A 20,816-nucleotide genomic window follows, 5' to 3' on the forward strand; every position below is an offset into this window, starting at 1 on the left:
CTGAAATCTCACAAAAATGTCCTCACTTTTCTTTTTTAACTTTCTGTTGAGCTGTTTTGTTTGACCACTCATACACAGATCAATAACAGTAGGGTTAGATGTGTTTTTTACAGAAATTTCCTCTGCTTCTGGACTTTGTAAAAATCTGTTGAGTGTGTTGAGAGATGTAGCTGACTATCAGGTTCTAAAGAATTGAAGGTAGGGGAGTGTCACATCTAAAGTCTGTATCATGAGCAGTGCAGGATCTAATTAGTTCTGAAAAAGTTCGATCCTTATCATTTTAACCTTTACCTGAACTGAATAAAGGAGAAAGAGGAATGAGACTTTACTCTTTTTCTCTTCTACTCCTTTGTACCCTGACATTTTGTAAGTTGAATTACATTTAGGAAACTCCACTGATTTCTATCCCCCAAGTCACATGAATCTAGCTATCTGGATAACAGATGTGGGTTTCGTACAACAATAAGTCAGGACTTGTTCAGGCATATACATGCCCATATCAGGTTATAGGTTTTCCCACTTGTCTACTTGTGCTCTTCAAATGTAAGATATTCAGAATGGGGGATTGGACAAAACATGGAGAGCGTCTGGAGACTTACAGGGAGATAGGAGAAAAGGATTATCTGGCCTCAGATGTTAGAGCCATTTTGACCACAATTGCTTGACTTGAAACAGCCTGATGAACAAGGACTTCATTATCTTGAATCCTTTGTTGAAGCAGCAGAGGTACAGGATAATAAAACATTAAACAGGTGCCATCCTGTGCGAGGGGAGAGCTAGTCTGTGCTGCAGATGCTGGAGCATGTGGCAATAAAATCACTATGTCAGAGTTGGTAATATCAATTATAATGCTGATTCCTGTGTGAGCAGCTTGAATGAACCTCCATTGTTTTTCACAGTTTTCATCTTTTTTGTTCTCCCAAGTCTCTGTGCTTCTTTTTCTGTTACTGAAGCAAGAAACATAAAAGAACAATAAGAAGATGGAAGATGGAGCCTGATTACAAACAGGAGCCTCATATACTCAGGAAAGACCTGTAAATTCCTAGGTGTCCATGATAAGGATTTTTTAATTACAAGTGGTATAATTGTCCAAGTTATTTAAACAATTATTTCCCTAAACAAAACAAACATTTAAAGTCATAAAATACTGGGATACTTGATACCAGTATGACATTTTGGTATGACTGGGTACATTATACAAAATTAATTGATATCAGCATGATTAAAAAAAATAATTTCTTATGTCAATAAAATATTGTAAAATGCTTAGAAAGAATATGTTCTTTGAACTGCTTTCAGGTCATGGCCTGGAGGACTAATGAACTACTTGAAACTAACAAATCATGACAATATAAAACAAAAAGTAAAGACTGAGTTGGGCATGCATCCATTTCCTTTTAATATATATACATACTCTCTTATGACCCTAACATGACAGTGGAGACATGTACTCCGAGGGATTTCTGCTAGCCAGAACAGTGATTTGTGTTTTGACATTATCCTAACAATGGAAAATTTCCATGAGTATAATCCCACAGTTTTCCTCTAAAGTTTACACATTCTACTCAGTTCTACTGTACATAGTTACCAGTGATTGATACAGTTACATCTCTTTCTGAGTGTAATCCCATGGTTTCTCTATAAAATGTACACATTCTGCTCAGTTCTACAGTACATGCTTACTAGTGACTGTCACAGCTATGTCTCTTTCTGAGTATAATCCCATGGTTTCCCAATAAAGTTTACACGTTGTGCTCAGTTCTAATGCACATGCATACCAGTGACTGACACAGCTAAGTCATTCTGAGTAGAATCCCATGGTTTCCTTATAAAGTTTACATGCTCTTCTCAGTTCTACTGTACATGCTTATCAGTGACTGACACAGGTACATCTATATTTTCCATCAGTAATAATTAGCATACAAGTACTTCCACTTTGATGACCTGAGGCAAGTGCCAGTTTAAATATTTTAGTTGTTTTTGTTGTCTGTGTAAAAGCCAAAGAAAGCAAATGTCTGTTTCAAGGTTTATCTAGGAATGTGCTTTTTATCTAATTAATTAATTTATTTCAGGTCAATGAATTTTCATGCAGAGTTGTAAAACTGTGTGTTACATTTGCGTGCTTTAGTTTACATATAAAGTTTGACCATGCATACAAGCAATGTTGCCACTCTGTCAAACACTTTCATTTATTTTCCACAGAGAGGTGCTGAGGCACTTAGCTCTAGATCCTCTAATGGGAATCAAGGAAATCGATCCACTTCTGCCACGAACAGTAGCAGACAACCTGGAAGAAAACTGTTTCTTTATGGTTCAGGTAAGGCCTGGAGAACTTAATAAAACTTAACTGGAAAGACGTGTGAATTCTGCATCAGAAAATAATAATTCTTTCTGTTTGCTTACTTTTACTGTGGTACTAATTTCTAACTGTCCATTCCTAATCTTAATTTTTTCTCATAATGGACAACATAAGCACATTTTTACACCATTTTAGCTTCGATTGTACCATTCTGGGAAACAACTGCAGGGTGTAGTATTTCCCTCTAAAGGAATGTTTGAAAAAAGAGGAGGCCACTGTGCATGTTTGTGACTAAAAAAGAAATGTTTGAATTTATCCGTGGCATGCTTCTTATCATATCTGATAATACAGTGTTATGAAATGTATGTATATAAATGAAGTATGTACAAATGGTTCTGCTGTGGCATTATTTCTCTCTCTCTCTCTCTCTCTCTATATATATATATATATATATATATATATATATATATATATATAGATATATGTTAATTTCTGTTTTAATATACATCTTACAAACTGCTATGTATTGAAACCGTATTGCATGAATGCTGTACTTAGTACAACAATAACCCATGGCTGAGTGTGGGCAAATCCAGTATTATCAACACCAGGAATGCAAACATTCCTTTTATGCTGTTCTGATGATGCCATAAGGCAGCAACGTGAATGTCCATAGCCAGAGGGATTTGGCTTTATTGGTCTGAAATTGTCCATAAATAGATGTAAAAGTAAATGAAAAAGTCATGGACATTCAGAATTGCCAGTTGGCTGAAACACCTGATATCATTAAAGGTAGTTTGCATATATCCTGTGTTGTCTCTGATACAAGAGGTTTAAGGTATCACACAGTGGAAAGTCTAGCTTTGCTAGATTTTTCTTTTTGTGTTTTTTAAACAATTAATTTTTCTGTATGACCTTTTTAGTCTTGTTTTACAACTATAAACTCTCTGAATTTCAAATTTTGTACTTCTCAACTTGTTAGCTCAAGAAAACTGGAAAGTCATGACATATATTAATTGAAGAAAGTCTGGGTGACTGGACTTTTTTCTATTGGTATATGCTGGATTTTACAATAGGCATGCTGGTTGGGCTGACCAGTCAGCATGCACATTTTTGAATGGTAATGGCAGTGGCGGCTCATGCCATCAGACTGCAGGACTGCAGCCCTCCCAGCGCAAAGATTCACGTTTGCATTTGAATTAAAAAAAAATTAAACATGTAAAATATTTTGTCTATTGAGTCCGACCGACTTGCAAAGTCCCAGAACTCAAACTGTGCATGCTCGCCGAGTTCCAGGTATTTTTTATTTATTTATTTATTTTATTTAGCGAATGACCGTTTCTGTAAGTCTAGACTGCTTTACAGGCAGTCTTGATATGAGAGAAGGCATCAGTGTGATGCCCAGATGTCTATGCGGTTTTTAACCGCACAGTAAGTAGAAGGGGGTTCAGACTGTCACATCCGCAGTCACGTACGTGACATGGATGGCTGGATTGCTACTGATTGGTTCCCACTCTATTATCAAAAAAGAGAGTGAAAAAACCATCAGTAGTGGCCTGTAGCACACTAACTAAGCACAGTATTTACTTGTGCTACTGCTATGGAGTCGGCTATCGTTGGTGAAAGTTAGTTGAAGAAAATTCCCTTATCTTTTTTTTTTTTTCGGCTTGCTTCTGCCTTTTGTGCTGCTGGCTTGCTTATGAGCAGCTCAGAGTCACAGAAAGAGAGGAAGAAAGTAGACGGGCAGTCACAGTCACTTTTTACAAGTGAAGTAAAAAAAAGTTATTAAACTGAGGTAGGTACCGGACACAGCTCTGTACAGAACAGATGTCAATGTAATTTTTTTTTACAGTACTCAAACGCAGTCTTTATATGTTTGTTCGGATATATTAAACCCTGTTCCTAACAGTTATCTAGCTTTACCTGCATTGTTTCATGGATACTACTTTCCCAGACAAGGTGTTTAAAGGGTGTAGTGTGCTTTATTTGTAATAACTGCAGTAACCCAATTCCTGCTAACCTATGTATCTAGCCCCACTTGAAGATGTCCCAGGACAAAATGGTCTGTTCCAAACCTCATTTCTAATGGAACTGCGAAATGAAGTTGAACTCCCACAGCTGCACTATATACTGTAATCACCGAAGTCATGGTATCATACAGAGATTCTCAGTTTAGTCCTACAAGGTCAGAAACTACAGTTTTTATTTCTGAACATGCATGAAACAAGTTGAGCTAATCAGTCCTGATGTGAAGCATGTGCTTCTTGTATGTCTCAACGAGTTAAAGCTGGTTTCATTTTATGTTTTGCAAACTGGGTCTCTTTTCTTCATATTGATGAGTTGTTCATTAATTTTAGTTCACTTTATGGCTTCTTGCTGTCTGAAAATCTGTAGCAATATTTCAAATCAGTTTTGCTGGGTACAAGCAGTTCCTTTAAAACTGGGCTTGAGGTATCAGGAAACTCAGCTGTTACTTTGATGTATACCTGCAGAAAAAAATGGCGATCAGGACCAAGTGAAAATACCTCTTCCTATTTTTCTTAGTTTTGGAAAAAACAAATGATGCTGTCATTATTAGTGTGAGATGTATTATACTGTTATTGTTTATTGTTTGCCAGTGGTCATTAACATTTTCTATTCCATTCTGTACATCCCAGGTCATATCTGAAAGTTGTGTTCTCTTAGTTATAACTGAAGAATTGCATGCATGATAATGTAAGAGCAGTTGAGAAGTATGAACAAACTGCATTTTTATCATTACATGGATGTCTCATTATCAAAAACAAAAAACTAAGTCCTTTATCTTTTATGTTTTAGGAAATAATCACTGAAGACATGAAGCAAGAATTAGATAAAGAAGAACAGAGATGGAAAGGAAGTTCAACAATAGAGGAATTTGAATCCATATTTCCTACCAAAGTTATCAAAGTAAGTGTCTATTTCAAATGAAATTTCTGCTTATGTATCTTAATGTCTTCTTTAACTAAGACATAGGGGCCAACATCTAAAACTTTGGAGTAGCATAGCAGGGACTGCCACCATTCTGCGATACAACCTTGATATGAAAGTACATCTCCATACCCTGACACTACATTGTAACTCTATCTGCTTATATGACATCATACTGGGGGCGGTACTCTCCCTACACTTCCTGACATATGCCAGTCTGCATCTTTGGAATGTGCTCACTATGTCAGGTGCAGGTCATAGCATTCACCAGCATTCTATGTTAACAGACCTCATTTCCTATTGCTGGCATCATCTAGTAATTGCAGATCCTGTCACATAACCACTGAAAATGAACAAAGGTGACAATCCCCAGAGCTCCAACTGTATTTGTGAATTCCTGCACTATAATTCCTGACATACAGGTCCTGGTGACAATCACAGTAGCTTGTTCTTACCACAGTGCCAACTGCATATCTGCTATAACACTGCATTTGCACATTCTAAACAGGTAAAACTTTGTTTTTCCTGCAGTGTTATACCACAATCATGCAAGGTATGCAAATTGTGTTGTTGTGCCATGCTTCCAAACTGCACTTCAAGCTTTAAAAATATATAATGTTTGGAGCTGATGCCTGTATACAAAGGGGACAGCTCCTACACAACACTGTCTGTTGAATGCAGTCCTCAGACTGCACTCCCATCCCCTCTTTTCAAGGACAAGGCCCACCAACGTCTAGGATGTATAACTGCTGTCATTGACTATTACCCATTTAATGTCTACAGGGCCAGATCTGACATACAGGTGAGGTCTCTATGCAGCAAAGCACATTAACTTCAAGGTGCTATTCCGCAGTACAGACTTTTTATATTGGCATGTAATAGTAATGCAAAAATTCGAAGTATTCCGGTGTAGTAAGCCCAACTCCCATTTTGAAATCATGATTAGAGTTCTGCATGTCCTTGTCAGCCTATGCAGGGGCCCTGTTCTTAGAAATGAAAGCAACATGAAGTCTTTTGCAATCCCAAAGGCAATTTTTCCTTTGTTACTAGATTCAAAGGAAGTGCACAGGCTGAGATATAGTTATATGACAACAATCCCATGGAGGCATAAAATCTGGAAACCTTAAATGTAGCAAAGCTGCCAATCCATTGTACATTGTTTATTTATGCTATGGTGCTGTCAGGTGCATGTGTGTATGTCTATGCAGTGTAAATCCACACATGTAAGTCTGCAAAGTAGACAGAAGAAAATCAAACTTAACCAGGTGCATTGACAGAAAAATAAGCTTGAAGTTTGTGGGGTAACAGCAGTGATTGATCATATTGTGGCTGGTCTTCCTGGAGTAGCATCACTGTATCCTTTAGATTCTTCCATATTGTCCTTCTCCTAATATTCCAGTATTTGCACTTGATATCAATACACTGAATACACTTGCTCTCTGAAATTCATGCCTTCTTGTTTACAGCTCATTTTTACATACATTTGTAAATGGTTAATTTCTTCCATAATCTTATTCAGAATTTTGCTGGCAATTCACAATTGCAGCTTGTGTGACTATGTATTATGTTGGATGATGGACTTTGTATGCATTGTCTGTGAAAATGCTTATGTGTACTTAGGCACATACCTCTCAACCTCTTAGCACAACAAATCTGGACAAAGGCAAAACTAATGGGGGGGGGTGCAAAGGCCCAGAAATATGGGCAGATTTTAAATATTACTCTTAAAATCTTAGAAAGTAGCTAGAATAACAGGATTTGCATTAGCATGCATTTTCTAAAGGACATGAAGTCTGAAACTCAAACAAATAATTATTTAGTGACTTCAATCCGCAATAATTTGCCAGAAAACCACAAATGTTAAGAGGAACAGACTAAAAATGTGAGGAAAAATCTGGACAATTGAGAGGTATGGTTAGAAGGGAAGTTCAACATGATATATTTGGAGTGGTGTAACTACACTACCACAAACATATTTTCACAAGAATGATGTTTTCATTTTCACTTCAGAGATCAGGTGACTACATCAAAGTATATTGACATCAGAAATTAAAGCCTTCCCAAGCAGCTATAGGTGGTATGGGTGTCTCTTACACGTTCTTCAATAACTTACTGAATGTTATACAAAATGGGTTCACAAACTCCTAAAAAAAAATACCATTGCTATCATACACTCGGTATAGCTTTAGACCGAGTTGTGGAACCACAACAGTTCCTTTTGACATAGTTAATATATGTTTGAAGAATTTCACATTGGAAAATCTATAAGTTAATATGTTTGGCATTAATGAGAGCTTTCTATAATGTTTCAGATAACAAACACATTCAGACTTTTGAGAACATTGGCTTCCTACTAATAGCTTTTAAATGGTTCAGTAGCTATAGTGACGGCAGGATTATGACAAATTGTCATTTCCAGAGAACTCCCATCTGTTTAGCATCTTTGCCACACTCTGAGAGGGTCTTGAATAAATCCTGTGCCATCCTTGGCAGACAGAAGATTAATTTTATTGTTTTGCAATTAATTTAGTGGCTTTATTAATTTAGTAGATTTTGCACTTTAAATCTTTTTCAGGTACCCATGTATTCCACTGTTTGCTTGCTGAGAAGTGTACCTTTGAGAAGCTTTACTGGCAGTGTTACTGTGCAATTTGCTATTTTGTATTTTTGTTTGTACTTACTTGATGACTTCCTGCATGTTTGGCCCTGCTAAATAGATTCTACATAGTTTCCTGTGTTTTAAGTGCCTGTATAAATGTGGCATGTTTGCGAAGCTCTTGACTGATTCCCACACTGCTCAAAAATGCTTGGTGTCCTTGCCTGTGCCTCTGAAGTGATTTACTTACATCATGTGCCATCCAGGCACAAGCTAAGTACTTGTATTTAAAAACTAAATTTAGAGAAGCTATATAAGTGATCATCTACTGAATTATTGTTTTATTTGTGCATTCGTCTGTATTTAAGGCTGACATTAATGCATTTGCTCAAACTGTCTTGCTTTTGGTCTGATTGACTTGAAATCACCTTGTCTAGCTAGTTTGTTAAAGCTGATTTGTGGTAGCATACAGTTTCAAGCATACTTTTTTGAGCTTTTACATTAAGAGGACTGGGATTTTCCATCAAGTGACAGTAGTTGGAAACCTGGTCCATCTGAAATGGAAAACACAGAAGAAAGCTGCTAGCTCATTTCCATAGAGTTCAGCAAACCTGTGCTTCAAGAGGTGTTTCCACTGAATGCAGTGCCATCCAGGCAAAGATACATTCTTAAACTGAAATATTACACTTGTTTTTCACTGTTTACGTAATCTATGCTTGTATTTTGCAATGTTCTATGCATTTAAAGTGTATTTTTGCTACAAATCACCTTTTCTCCTTTATTGTTTGGCACTTGAACTGTTTTGTCTTATACTCTCCATGTAAAGGGGCAATTTAATTAGGGAGTAATTGTATGTTGTTGCATTGCCCTTAAGGATCCTTTTTGGCTGAGCTTTTACATGAAGAGGGCTAAGGTCATCCATCTTGTGGCAGAAGGTATTTGCCTGGTCTATCCAGCTGGAAAGTGCTCTGGATGGGTCCAAAGTGTACTCATTTATTTGCCAGAGGGCTCAGGGGTAATGTTTCACTTTCATTCCTGCTGTTGTAAATTAAGAGTGGCAGCAGCATTTGGCAGTGTACTATATAGACACAAGTGCCTGGACAGTCAAGTTTCCCTATAGAAATGGCACTAGGTGTGTAACCTGCAGTTAATGACACATTGTAAGAAGTTAAGCTCAGAAGAACTAACTTGCATGTCAGATTACACTAATGCACTATTCAACTCTAGTCACTAAACCTAGAGACCACCCTAGGACACCTCTATAAAAACATTCCTCAAACCCTAATAGCCCACACTAATACAGATCCAGACAGTATGGATAGAAAAATTGCCAAATGTCACCATAGCCAGCTTCGCACACATGGGTATCCTGAGAAAATGTAGCAATTGTCTCATGTTCACAGACAACAATTTAATCATTAAAGAAACCAACACAGTATGCAAGAGACATACATACACAATTTCCTTGGAAGCAAAAATCTCACACACAAACTAGGTTGTCAAGAACACACATAGTGTCCACACCCTTAGGCCATGTAATGCTGATGCAGTAAAAAGCAATTTCCCCAAACCTCAAAGACCTCCTAAATCTGCAAATGGCAATGCCCATCCTCAGCAATTTCTAAAACATACAACAAAACCAACACCAAGAACCCACTTAAGCCTACACCCAATGGACCCCTGAAAATAAAGCCCATAAGGCAAGACAAACAATGTACCCAGTACCTTTGTCATAGGGGATTCCATTACATGACCCACAAATGCCCCATTCAAAAGACTCGATAAGGAGAAGATTACTGTCAGTTGCATGTATGGAAGTTAACTTACTTGTTATTAAACGATTACTGTTTTAAGCCTTGTCAGGCTTTGTTGTTTGGAAAGACTACTCATTTCCAACAGTTTCTGCACTGAGCATTCCTTTTTGTTTTACAAGTTATAGTACCACTCTACTCTGCCATTATCAGAGCCATCATTGTGTACAATGCCCCTTCTGCATGTACCTGACTAGGTATATGCAACAGTTGGAATGTCCACAGAAGTTCTTCACTAAGAGAATCCAGAGTATTAACATATTGTCCTATACCAATTGCCTTAGGCCCGTGTCTCTGTACTCAGTCTCCTATAGGTTATTGACAGTCGATCTGTGCTTGGCATGTAAAGCATCCTCAGATCCAGCCCTGATGGAGCATTTGCACATCTGCACAATGAGCAGCACTGGGAACGCTAGGTGCAGAGATGTGAACTTTGCTTGTGACATAAACAGAACATGCTGGTGAAACAGGTATGTGTCTCAAAGGGTCCCTATGTTCTGGAATAGGCTTCCATTCATCTGAAGTAGATTCCACCCCTATCCCTATTCAAACCTATACTTCACCACTGGATGGGAAATCATGGCCTCCCATGTCTTTTATAGACAGAGGCTGACAGTAAACATTCCCTAACACACCCCCACATAACTTTTTAACAACTTCCTGACTAACATACCTCTCCTAACATACATCCCTCCTCCAATTAAGATGCACATCTTACACTGGGCGCCATTAAGTTGTGTTGCATTGCTCGGTTTATAAAGACCCTGCTGGTCATTGGCCTAATGTATACTTATGAATGCATGAACAGAATTGATATAATACATTTTCCCAACTTAAAGTCTCTGTTGGGGTTCCACAGGACTTTTAGCCTGGGGACACTTAATTTTCTGTTATTATAAATGATGTGAAAAGTCTGTGGCTTTACCACGTTAAACTAGTGCACTAAGAAGAGGTGATCTGGAGAAAAGGCAAATCTAAATATAAGATATGGCAGCAATTTACTGATGTGTCTCTTTTTTGACAGGATGAATTATTACAAAAATGGTTGATATAATTTATACAAGGATACACTTAACCAAAACTGAATGCCAAGAGTACTAATGATTCAACGAAATGCCAACAGTTCTTTTGAATGAGTTGATAAGTTGAGAATAGTATACAATTGTAATGAAGAGTATAGCTGAGACTTATTCATTGCAAATTTGCATTAATGTAGTCTTGCTAAGTAAACTGCAGAAGTAATAGCATTTAATTTAAGCCTGGAATGCACTCATATCTATATAATACGGTATATGCTATGGAAAGTAAGCCTGGAATGCACTCATATGTATGTACATGCTACCAAAAGGAAGCCTGGAATTTATTTATTTATTTTACATGTGTTAACTGGGGAGGTCTGACTAGACAGAGCTATCCGTTTTCAGTGGAGGCCCAGGGAGAAAAGTTCCAGAACAATTGCTAACATACTATACATAAGATATTTACACATTCAGTTATAAAAATGTAGCAGACAGTAACATATGATTGCATAAGATATTTACATAAGCATAGAGCTTTAGACATACAATTAAAAGTATAGCAGGTAGTAACATATAATGGTTGTTCACACAGTATGTTTAGTAGAGATAATCTTGAAGATGTACTGAAGATAAGACAGGAAAGGAAAAACTGAAAAAGGAGGAGCATATAGACAAGTTCATATGAGGTGCAGTGACATTTTAAGGGAAAGCTTTTCAACTTAGTCCAGGGGAGAGTTAGTGGGTATAGATGGGACAGTGGGGAGTAGGCGGCAGTGAGTTGGTAAGTAATGTATGATAATATATAGTTGATCTGTGGGAGTTTTAAAGAGGAGGTTGGATAGTGGGTAGGGGAAAGGAGTTAGAATGCACTCATATTGTATGTAATATGGTATATGCTATGCAAAGTAAGCCTGGAATGCACTCATATATATGCAATACAGTAAATGCTATTCAAGGTAAGCCTGGAATGCACTCATATATATCTAAAACAATAGATTGTATGCAAAGTAAGCCTGGAATGCACTCATATGTATTTAATACACTATATATGATGAGTGTGAAGCATAGTCAGTACAGCAAAGCCAAATTTTATCAATTAGATGAATGTAATCTTGTACCAGGCAAGAATTATTCATATAAGTAAAAGTGTGTAATTATAAGCATGAAAAGAGACAGAATTATTTATACTATACCACAACTATAAAAAGAGTAACATTAAATGAAGAGGGCTTTGCAGGAGGTTTGAAACAAAGCTGCAGAGAGTAATACTGTAAGTTAATACTAACAGACTTCAGTGTTGTAGAAAGGAATCAGCTAGGTATCTGAACCTGCTTTGGGATACGTTTTACATTTGTTCAGTAATTAGTTATTTAAAGTTTTGAGTTTTTCATTTGGTGTGTACCATGACAATGTGGTAAGTAAGTCCAGACAGGAAAGTTTGTGTGTAAACCCAAGAAGATTTTTGGTAAGGCAGGCATCCGGCCAAGGTCCTGTCGTCTATGACAGAGACTGGAAGCAGATGGTTGACCCACATCTATTCCAAATACTTTCTTTTAAGCATTTTTGATTTTATTGAGTACATTTTTTTAAGTTCTTTACAATGACTTAGGAAGAAGTGAGTTTGGAAGTAAATAAGTTTTTATCCTATGCAGGGCTCCCAGTTTTTTATCGACTTCCTTAATTGTCTATATTATATTGAATATTTGAGTTTTCATTGCATTTATTTATTCATTTGATTTGTTAACCATTTAGGTAGGTTTGCCCAAAAGACCCCTTTCAGCCATGACCTGGGCAGTAAAGGTAAAAAATATTTACAAACACAACAGCAAAGAAAATGTTACAAAAAGGTGCATAAAAAAAATTAAAGGCTGAACAGCATAATTCTCACACTGCAGACATTACAAATAGGTACAAAGGCCCTTGAAAAACACGTACATAAAGCCAAAAATCTGGACATTAGTTAGCATAGTGTTTGAATCTGGACATTAGTTAGCATAGTGTTTGAATCTGGACATTAGTTAGTTAGCATAGTGTTTGAATCTGGACATTAGTTAGCATAGTGTTTGAATCTGGACATTAGTTGGCATAGTGTTTGAATCTGGACATTAGTTAGCATAGTGTTTGAATCTGGACATTAGTTAGTTAGCATAGTGTTTGAATCTGGACATTAGTTAGCATAGTGTTTGAATCTGGACATTAGTTGGCATAGTGTTTGAATCTGGACATTAGTTAGCATAGTGTTTGAATCTGGACATTAGTTAGCATAGTGTTTGAATCTGGACATTAGTTAGCATAGTGTTTGAATCTGGACATTAGTTAGTTAGCATAGTGTTTGAATCTGGACATTAGTTAGCATAGTGTTTGAATCTGGACATTAGTTAGCATAGTGTTTGAATCTGGACATTAGTTGGCATAGTGTTTGAATCTGGACATTAGTTAGCATAGTGTTTGAATCTGGACATTAGTTAGTTAGCATAGTGTTTGAATCTGGACATTAGTTAGCATAGTGTTTGAATCTGGACATTAGTTGGCATAGTGTTTGAATCTGGACATTAGTTAGCATAGTGTTTGAATCTGGACATTAGTTAGCATAGTGTTTGAATCTGGACATTAGTTAGCATAGTGTTTGAATCTGGACATTAGTTAGCATAGTGTTTGAATACCAAATAGTACAAAAGACCATCAGAAATACACAACAGTAACAAAATTAAAAAAAATATATAACCACATTGTCAAAAGAGACAGTATAAAATTTGTAAACTTTAATCAACTATGTTGCAGATTTCTAACACAAAGGTTATTTATGTTTGCTTTTGAAAAAAGGAGGTTTTAAGGTCTGAGTCCTCTTTCATTAAATTATTGGTACCACTAGTATGTTGGTCATGCAGTGTATTATTTGTGAACAAGGCAGCTTTAAACATTATCTGTGACGAAGGGGATTCAGAAAAAAATGTGTAAATGGATAAATATAGCTGAAAATAGGTACACGCCTCTAAAAATAATGGCATCATGTGCTGGAGTAAATCAAGTCTAAAAATAAGGATCTTCCTCCAAAAACGGAGTCAGGTGAGAAGTCTGTTGAGCAGTGACCCAGACAGTGAGCAGTGTAACTTAAGGATATTAAAGGAACTTAAGCAATTACAGGATCGAATTAATAAAAGTTTAAATAGTGACTGTAAACAAAGTCATAAGATGAGATACTAAATGATCAGTGTCTGTAAATGCATGAGAACCTTAAGCAGTATATGAGTCATTAAACAGGAAGCATAAGAAATTGTGGGATATTTACACAAGTATCCAAGCAGTATCATCTACAATGCTGGCTTTGATACCTTAGTATTTCTAGCTGGCCGCAGTTTCAGTAAGGCTTGAAGTTCAAATGATAATGTTTTTGCTGATTATTTCTTGATTTCATTACATTTTCCAAATGTAATAATTTTTCACTAATTTATGATACATTTTTTTGTTGTACCCAGTTGAAAAGATTGCTAAAGCTACAGTATATTACCTTTTTGTAATAACAGAGACATAAAGTATTTGCTCTTTAACAGAGCATTGAGTCATCGGCATATTGTATTAAACAAGTGCCTTTTGTGCATTTATACATTGAGTTTTGGAATACTAAAAGGACTAATGAACTAAGGACTGAGAACTCAGGTGCTCACATGTTTGATATATAGGAGTGAGTCATTGAGGTTTTTCAAGCTACTGCTTGCAATGTGTTCTCTACATAAAGCTTTCTACTTGTAATGTTAACAGATAACAAACAAATCACATAACCACAGGATGGCTGAGGAATGTAATTCATTTTCTTGTAAATTATGCTTCATTACATTTGAGGCTTTGGAAGAATCAAGAAATACAATATCTATATGGTGCGACTTGTTGTGATCTTTACTAGTGGGTTTGGGTACTGCGATCTGTTCTAAAGTCATGTTCACTGCTGGTTAGTAGGTTCTTTGTGGCTAAGTAGTTTAAGTGGAGTATGCATTGTACTGCTGTCATAATGTACTGAAAATAGTAATATATCTGTACGTTTCAGATTTGTGTGTTTCGCCTCTTTTGGATATCGGTGTTGTACTCCCACAATGCTTGTGCTGATTTTCTTCAGTCATCTATTGAAATGTTTTGTTTGTGCCAAAGTAATATATGCAGGAGGACGTTTATGCATTAAAACTGATCTGGGCTCCTTTATATTTAACTGTCATTTTTTTTTCATCACTGGAACAGCTATGGGTACAAAGCTAAACTGGGGTGGGGGGAGACTAGCACATTTAGTCAATAGTGGACTATGTGTTGTACTATCTGCTATTTAACGATGCTTCTCTTAGGAATCCAACTCATAACATTTTATTTGCAAAATTGCTTTATTTAATCTTTTGGGCAATTCATTTCCAAGCCGTTTAGTCAAGAGTAGTTTGCTCATATTCTTTTTGTTGACTTTGATTTGTTCTAATACTGCATTTAAATGAAATTACATTTGATTGAAGATTGCTACTAAAGTACTTGTACAAATCAGAGTTTATAGTTAAGATTGCCTGCGGAGTGCTATGATTTGGGTGACAGATAGGATTAACATCCAGTGTAATGAAAACCAAAGCATTGCTTTAACATTTCGTCAGAACTGGTCTATATTAGGTTTACATTTAAATTTATGGTTAAGTTAAAGATTACTTTTATATTTAGGGTTAAGTTTTGATTCAGGATTACTGCTGAGTTTAGTTTTAAAGTTGGGAATAAGGTGAACCCTAAAGCTTAGCTATAGGTTTAGTGTTAGAGTAAAGTTTAAGTTCGGCACTTAGGTTTGTATTACAGTTGGAGGTTTATCAATGTTTAAGGTCAGGTTTAAGTTTGGGAATTTTAATTAGTTTTATATTTAGCAATATTCTGGACGGTAAGAGTAGGCTTATGGAATTTGTGGATGTCAGGGATGTGGAATATTTGGCCTTCCATAAGAAATAATTTTGATGCTATTACATTTTGTTGTAATATGTTGATTTTTGAGAAGAAAGATTTTCAGAAATAAATCTTTTTTTTTCTCATTTTCATAATTGTGACTATTTGGATTGTTGAGTTGTTTTCATTGAAGTGTTCAGTCACATCCTAGGCCTGCTGTGATGCGTACGTTTTATAGTGATTGTTCAGCTTGTACCATGGAACACTGTTTGCTGAACCTGTCGGCTTGGTTAAATCAGTCACCTGAGGCAAGGTCCACAGTGCAAATGAAAATATTTATTTACTTTGGACAGTTTAACATCTCCAGGAGTAAAAAATATATACAGTAAGCTTGAATGATCAAAATAGCACTCAATAAACTAATTCAAATAATTTGTTGAATGTATCATTTACAGACAGCAGTTGGATGGTTCCTCTACATTGTAAAACGTTCCATGGCAACTCTGTCATATAAGGAAACAGCAATGGCAGATTTCAGGTGTTAAATTCACATGTAATACTTAGGTGTTTACATAAAATGTATAGCATAATAACAGTGTTGTTATCTACTGCATATACAGACTCTTTTAGCAGCCTGGGCTTTGCTCTCAATGTTCATGCATGTTCATCTCAATCTTCAATGAAAACATGGTTAATGTAAGTAATCAGACAGTATTTTCTCACCAGTATCGCTTACCCATTTGATGGCTTTTGTTTCACACAGACACTGAGAACTCATGTTGATAAAGCTGTCTCTATTGCAAAACCACTGGGAATGAAAATTGCACTCGGATGCCTTAGCAGCCTAACTGACTTCCTGCAATGGTACTGCCTTACCTTTCCTTACATATTTTACTTCTACTGTGTAATCTGAGCAATGATGTTGATGTGATGTGCAGAATTATGTAACTCAGTGTATCTTAAGTCAGAACATAACTGCTTGCTAGAAACAGTCTTGATGAAAATATATATTCTTACCAAATAGCTTTTTTTCACTATATGATATGGTAAAAACATTAAAATTTAACTGTAAAGGTGATTTTAAAGAAAGTAATGTCTTTAATATGAAATTTCAGCATAATACCACTGCATAAATCCTGGCACTATAGAAGTAATTAATAACATCAGGTTATTCAAAACTTGCTCATTCATTAAGCATCAGACTGCATCCAGAGCATGTATGTGTTTGCACATTAGCCAAAATAGAAACAGTATTTGGGTATTATGTGAATAACAACTTAGACTTGTTTGTAAACAGCAGCAATTCATATTTTCTAAAACTATCCATTTGTCTTCTTGTATAACAAGGTTATAATTCAACCATCTGAGGTCTCAAGAAGCAAAAAAAAAATGTTGAAATTCTACACATTTCCGTCTTCTTATGTAATCAGTAATTTAAATTGGTATTTAATGTGTGTGTGTGTATGTGTTTGTGTGTGTGTGTATATGGTATATATGTATATATATATGGTTCAAGGTTCCAGAGGGCACCCCTGCATTACCAGGCCATAACTCATTCCACACCTTTCGGCCACCTAACCTGGACCGAAACACTAAAGGTGGAGGCGTGTCCATATTCATTAAGGATATCCACACCTCCAGGCTAGTTGCTCAGCATAATGCATCTGAGATTATCCAAGTGCAACTAACTCTGGGGAAGACTGCAATCCAAATTGTAACTTGCTACAGATCCCCTACCATGCCCCAGGATTCTCACTCCTCATTTCTTGATACACTGGAAAATATTAGGGTACAACCCAACACCCTAATAATGGGCAATTTCAACTAGCACACCATTAACTGGGAAAATTACTCATGTACCAATTCGTTTTCTCAATGTTTTCTGGAATTCATAAATTCCAGTGCCTTGGATCAACTTATCCACACCCCCACCAGTGGCAGCCATATCCTAGACCTGGTCATTACCAACATAGGCGACCGGTGTTCCACACCAGAGGTCAATTCCTTGTTGGTCAGATCCGACCATAAGCTAATTACCCTAGACATCCACATCCCGCCCCCAACCCTCAGTAGGGAAACCACCATAAAAAATATCTCCAAAGTCAGCTTCACACATCTTAAGACAGAAGTGGCAAACTTCACGACACCCATGCAGATGGACAACAGTAGAGGTACGACTGCTGAATCCTACACAAATGCACTTTATAAGCACTTACATGATGGCATGGATTGTGTTATCCCTAACAGAACCAAGATGCTGTCCTTCAAAAAAAGGAATCCAATCTGGTGGTCCCCTGCCATAAACAAACTCTGCAAAAGAAGAAAGAAACTGTTGCAAAAAAAGAGTAAAATCCCATGATTGGAAGAACTCCCTGGTCAGCCTCACTAAGAAGCTGAGATCCCTCATAAAATCCTCCAAAGCTAGTTACGAAAACAAAATCACCACTGATTCTAAAGACAACCACAAAGCATTCTACAGCTATGTCAAGAATCTCAATGGCAACACTCAGATCTGCTCTGAGTTACAGCACAATGGCACTAAATGTACAGAACCAACTGATATTGCCAACATTCTGGCAGATAGGTTCAGTGCTAACTTTACCCCCCTCTCACCCCTAAAGGGCCCATCTCTATACCGGTAGAATGCAACGTTCCTGTAATCACGGCTGCATAGATAAAATCCACACTCTCCAAAGCAAAGAACACAGCATCCATGGGACCTGACAACATCCCTGGCTGTATTCTACATGAACTGCAGAATGAACTGGCACCCCACCTGAGCAACATGTTCAATCATAGCCTCACCTCAGGTGTTGTGAACACTGAATGGTGCACAGTGATGGTTATCCCACTCCACAAAGGGGGAGCCACCACGGACCTTGGGAACTACCACCCCTGTAGCCTAACGAGCCTGGTCTGCAAGGCCATGGAATGTATCATCATGGATCTTAGACACAAAGACATTAGTAATCTCCAAACTCTGGACCCCACCCAGTTTGTAAAAGGCAGATCATGTCTCCTAAACCTGATAGACTTCTTTGAAGCAGTCAACAAAGCTGTAGATGAGGATAAGGTGGTTCACAGAGCCTATCTAGATCTTGTCAAGGCTTTTGACACCATCCCCCACTCTGGAATTTTAGATAAACTCACTAAACTAGGTATAAATACCTATGTCACAAAATGGGTTGCCAACTGGTTCACTGACAGTACCCACACTGTGAAAGTAACAGACTCCAAATCTGACTTCAGACCAGTAACGTGGAGTGCCACAGGGTTCAGTCCTAGGTCCTCTCCTGTTTGGTATCTACTTTTCTGAAGTACAGACTAACACAGAGGATCTTTGGCTAATGAAATATATATATATATATATATATATATATATATATATATATATATATATATATATATATATATATATATATATATATATATATATATATATATATATATAGGATCACTACTAAATCCCGAATTACGGAATCTCAAGACTCTGAATCTCAAAGACCAGAATCTTGAGATTCCGTAATACCGAAGTAAAAAAAAAAAAAAAAAAAAAAAACATTTAGAAACATATAAGCCCCCCTCCCACACCCCCTGCACTTAAATATACCAACTCCGATATCACACTACAGTGGAGTGAATGGCACAATTTCCGTTTCGCTCTGCACGGCACTATTTTGCCGTTCACTCCACTATGGTGTGATCTCGAAGTTAGTACATTTAAGTTGCAGGGGGTATGGGGGGCACAGCTTGCCCCCCTGCATATGCTTTAAAAAAGTTTGTTTTTTATTTTCAGTGTTACGGAATCTCAAGATTCTGGTCTTCGGGATTCAGAGTCTCGAGATTCCGTAATTCGAGATTTAGTAGTGATCCTCTGTATATATATATATATATATATATATATATATATATATATATATATATATATATGGACAACAGACAATATTTTCTATCCATTTGAGCAAATTTAGTGTCATCTTTGAGTCACATGCAGTTTATTGATATTGTACAAAGACTTCCATAAGAATAAAATGGAGTATTAAGATCAGTTCTTTGATCAAACACTAGTTGTTATTTGCTTGGAAAATAGCTGTCAAGAAATTTACCTCAAAAGCAGTACACAAGAGGTTTTGACATTCAGTTTGAGAACACATAACAAGTAGTTGTGATTGGAAATCTGTTCATAATATTTCACGATGGATGGAGTTTAACAAACCATATCAAATTATATAAATCTGCAGTACTGTAGGAGCATGCCCCCCTCATTAAATTATTCAGTACTGTTTTATTAAAAACTTTCTAACTGCATTAGTGAGATATTGTATTTTGAGTAACATGAAAAAGGTCATATAGCTTTAGATTTATAATTGTGTTTAAAGCCATTATCGGACTTGTGGTACACTTGGTTTTTGTATGCCATCTGCGCAGAAGTGCAAGGTTTCCTAGAGATGTAATAGGAAGGAACCTTCCGTATACTGTAAACATGTTCTCTTATTCTTTCCCATAATTACCTATTGGTTTTCCCTACGTAGAAAGATTTACAGGAAACACACTCGGATAAATATACCACATTCGTGGACCTACAATTCCCATTTACATTAAACGCAAATCTCCTTCCCAAGTCTACATGCGGCAACTGTAACTTCTGTGAGTTAATTAATACATCTGAGATGTTTGACCACCCTGACTTGGGAAGGAGATTTACATTTAATGTAAATGTTTATAGTATACGGAAGGGCTCTGAACATAATGCCTTGTCAAAGCATGTTATGGAGTGTGGTGATATACATTATTTTATTTTTAGGGTTATTGATATTATAACACCCAATATTAGTGTGGGTGATATTCGTAACCACACTGAGTACAGAGAAACCAATTGGATGATTATTTTGAGGGCTGATAGAGGTTCTGGATTGAATGAGTGAGCATCTATCAAGCCATTTCTGAAAAAACGTAGGATTCCTAAGTAAATGTTATTCTAGGCTGAATGTTTAATTTGCTCTGCTGTGATTTTCATGTTCGTATATTATGTATAGAAGACTGTCACTAGAGTTATGTATTGTTTATTATATGTCAGTCCCTTATTCTGATATATACTGTGATTTTAAGGAAAATGGTTAAGTTGATTAGTATGACATCGGGATTGGTTGATTTGAATTGTATTTTATTTATATATATTTGCTGTATTGTGTGTATTTTAAAGGTCTGAAGAAGCATTTTATGCGAAAGCGCTTACCTCATATTTT

At 36.6% G+C, this 20,816-nt stretch overlaps 1 protein-coding gene across 2 annotated transcripts in view; it reads left to right on the forward strand.

Moving 5' to 3' along the window:
- Window positions 1–20,816, forward strand: part of EXOC3L2 (exocyst complex component 3 like 2) — a 640,637-nt gene that overhangs the window by 441,416 nt on the left and 178,405 nt on the right. For both annotated transcript variants that reach the window (XM_044062610.1, XM_044062617.1), the window contains 3 exons: window positions 2,203–2,317; window positions 5,117–5,227; window positions 16,334–16,434. In XM_044062610.1, coding sequence (XP_043918545.1) covers window positions 2,203–2,317; window positions 5,117–5,227; window positions 16,334–16,434 — 327 coding nt within the window. The remainder of the gene's footprint in view (window positions 1–2,202; window positions 2,318–5,116; window positions 5,228–16,333; window positions 16,435–20,816) is intronic.

The sequence above is a fragment of the Protopterus annectens genome, chromosome 1.part0 (assembly GCF_019279795.1).
Source record: "Protopterus annectens isolate FY-2018-M chromosome 1.part0, PAN1.0, whole genome shotgun sequence".
In the NCBI taxonomy this organism is placed as follows: Eukaryota; Metazoa; Chordata; order Ceratodontiformes; family Protopteridae; genus Protopterus; species Protopterus annectens.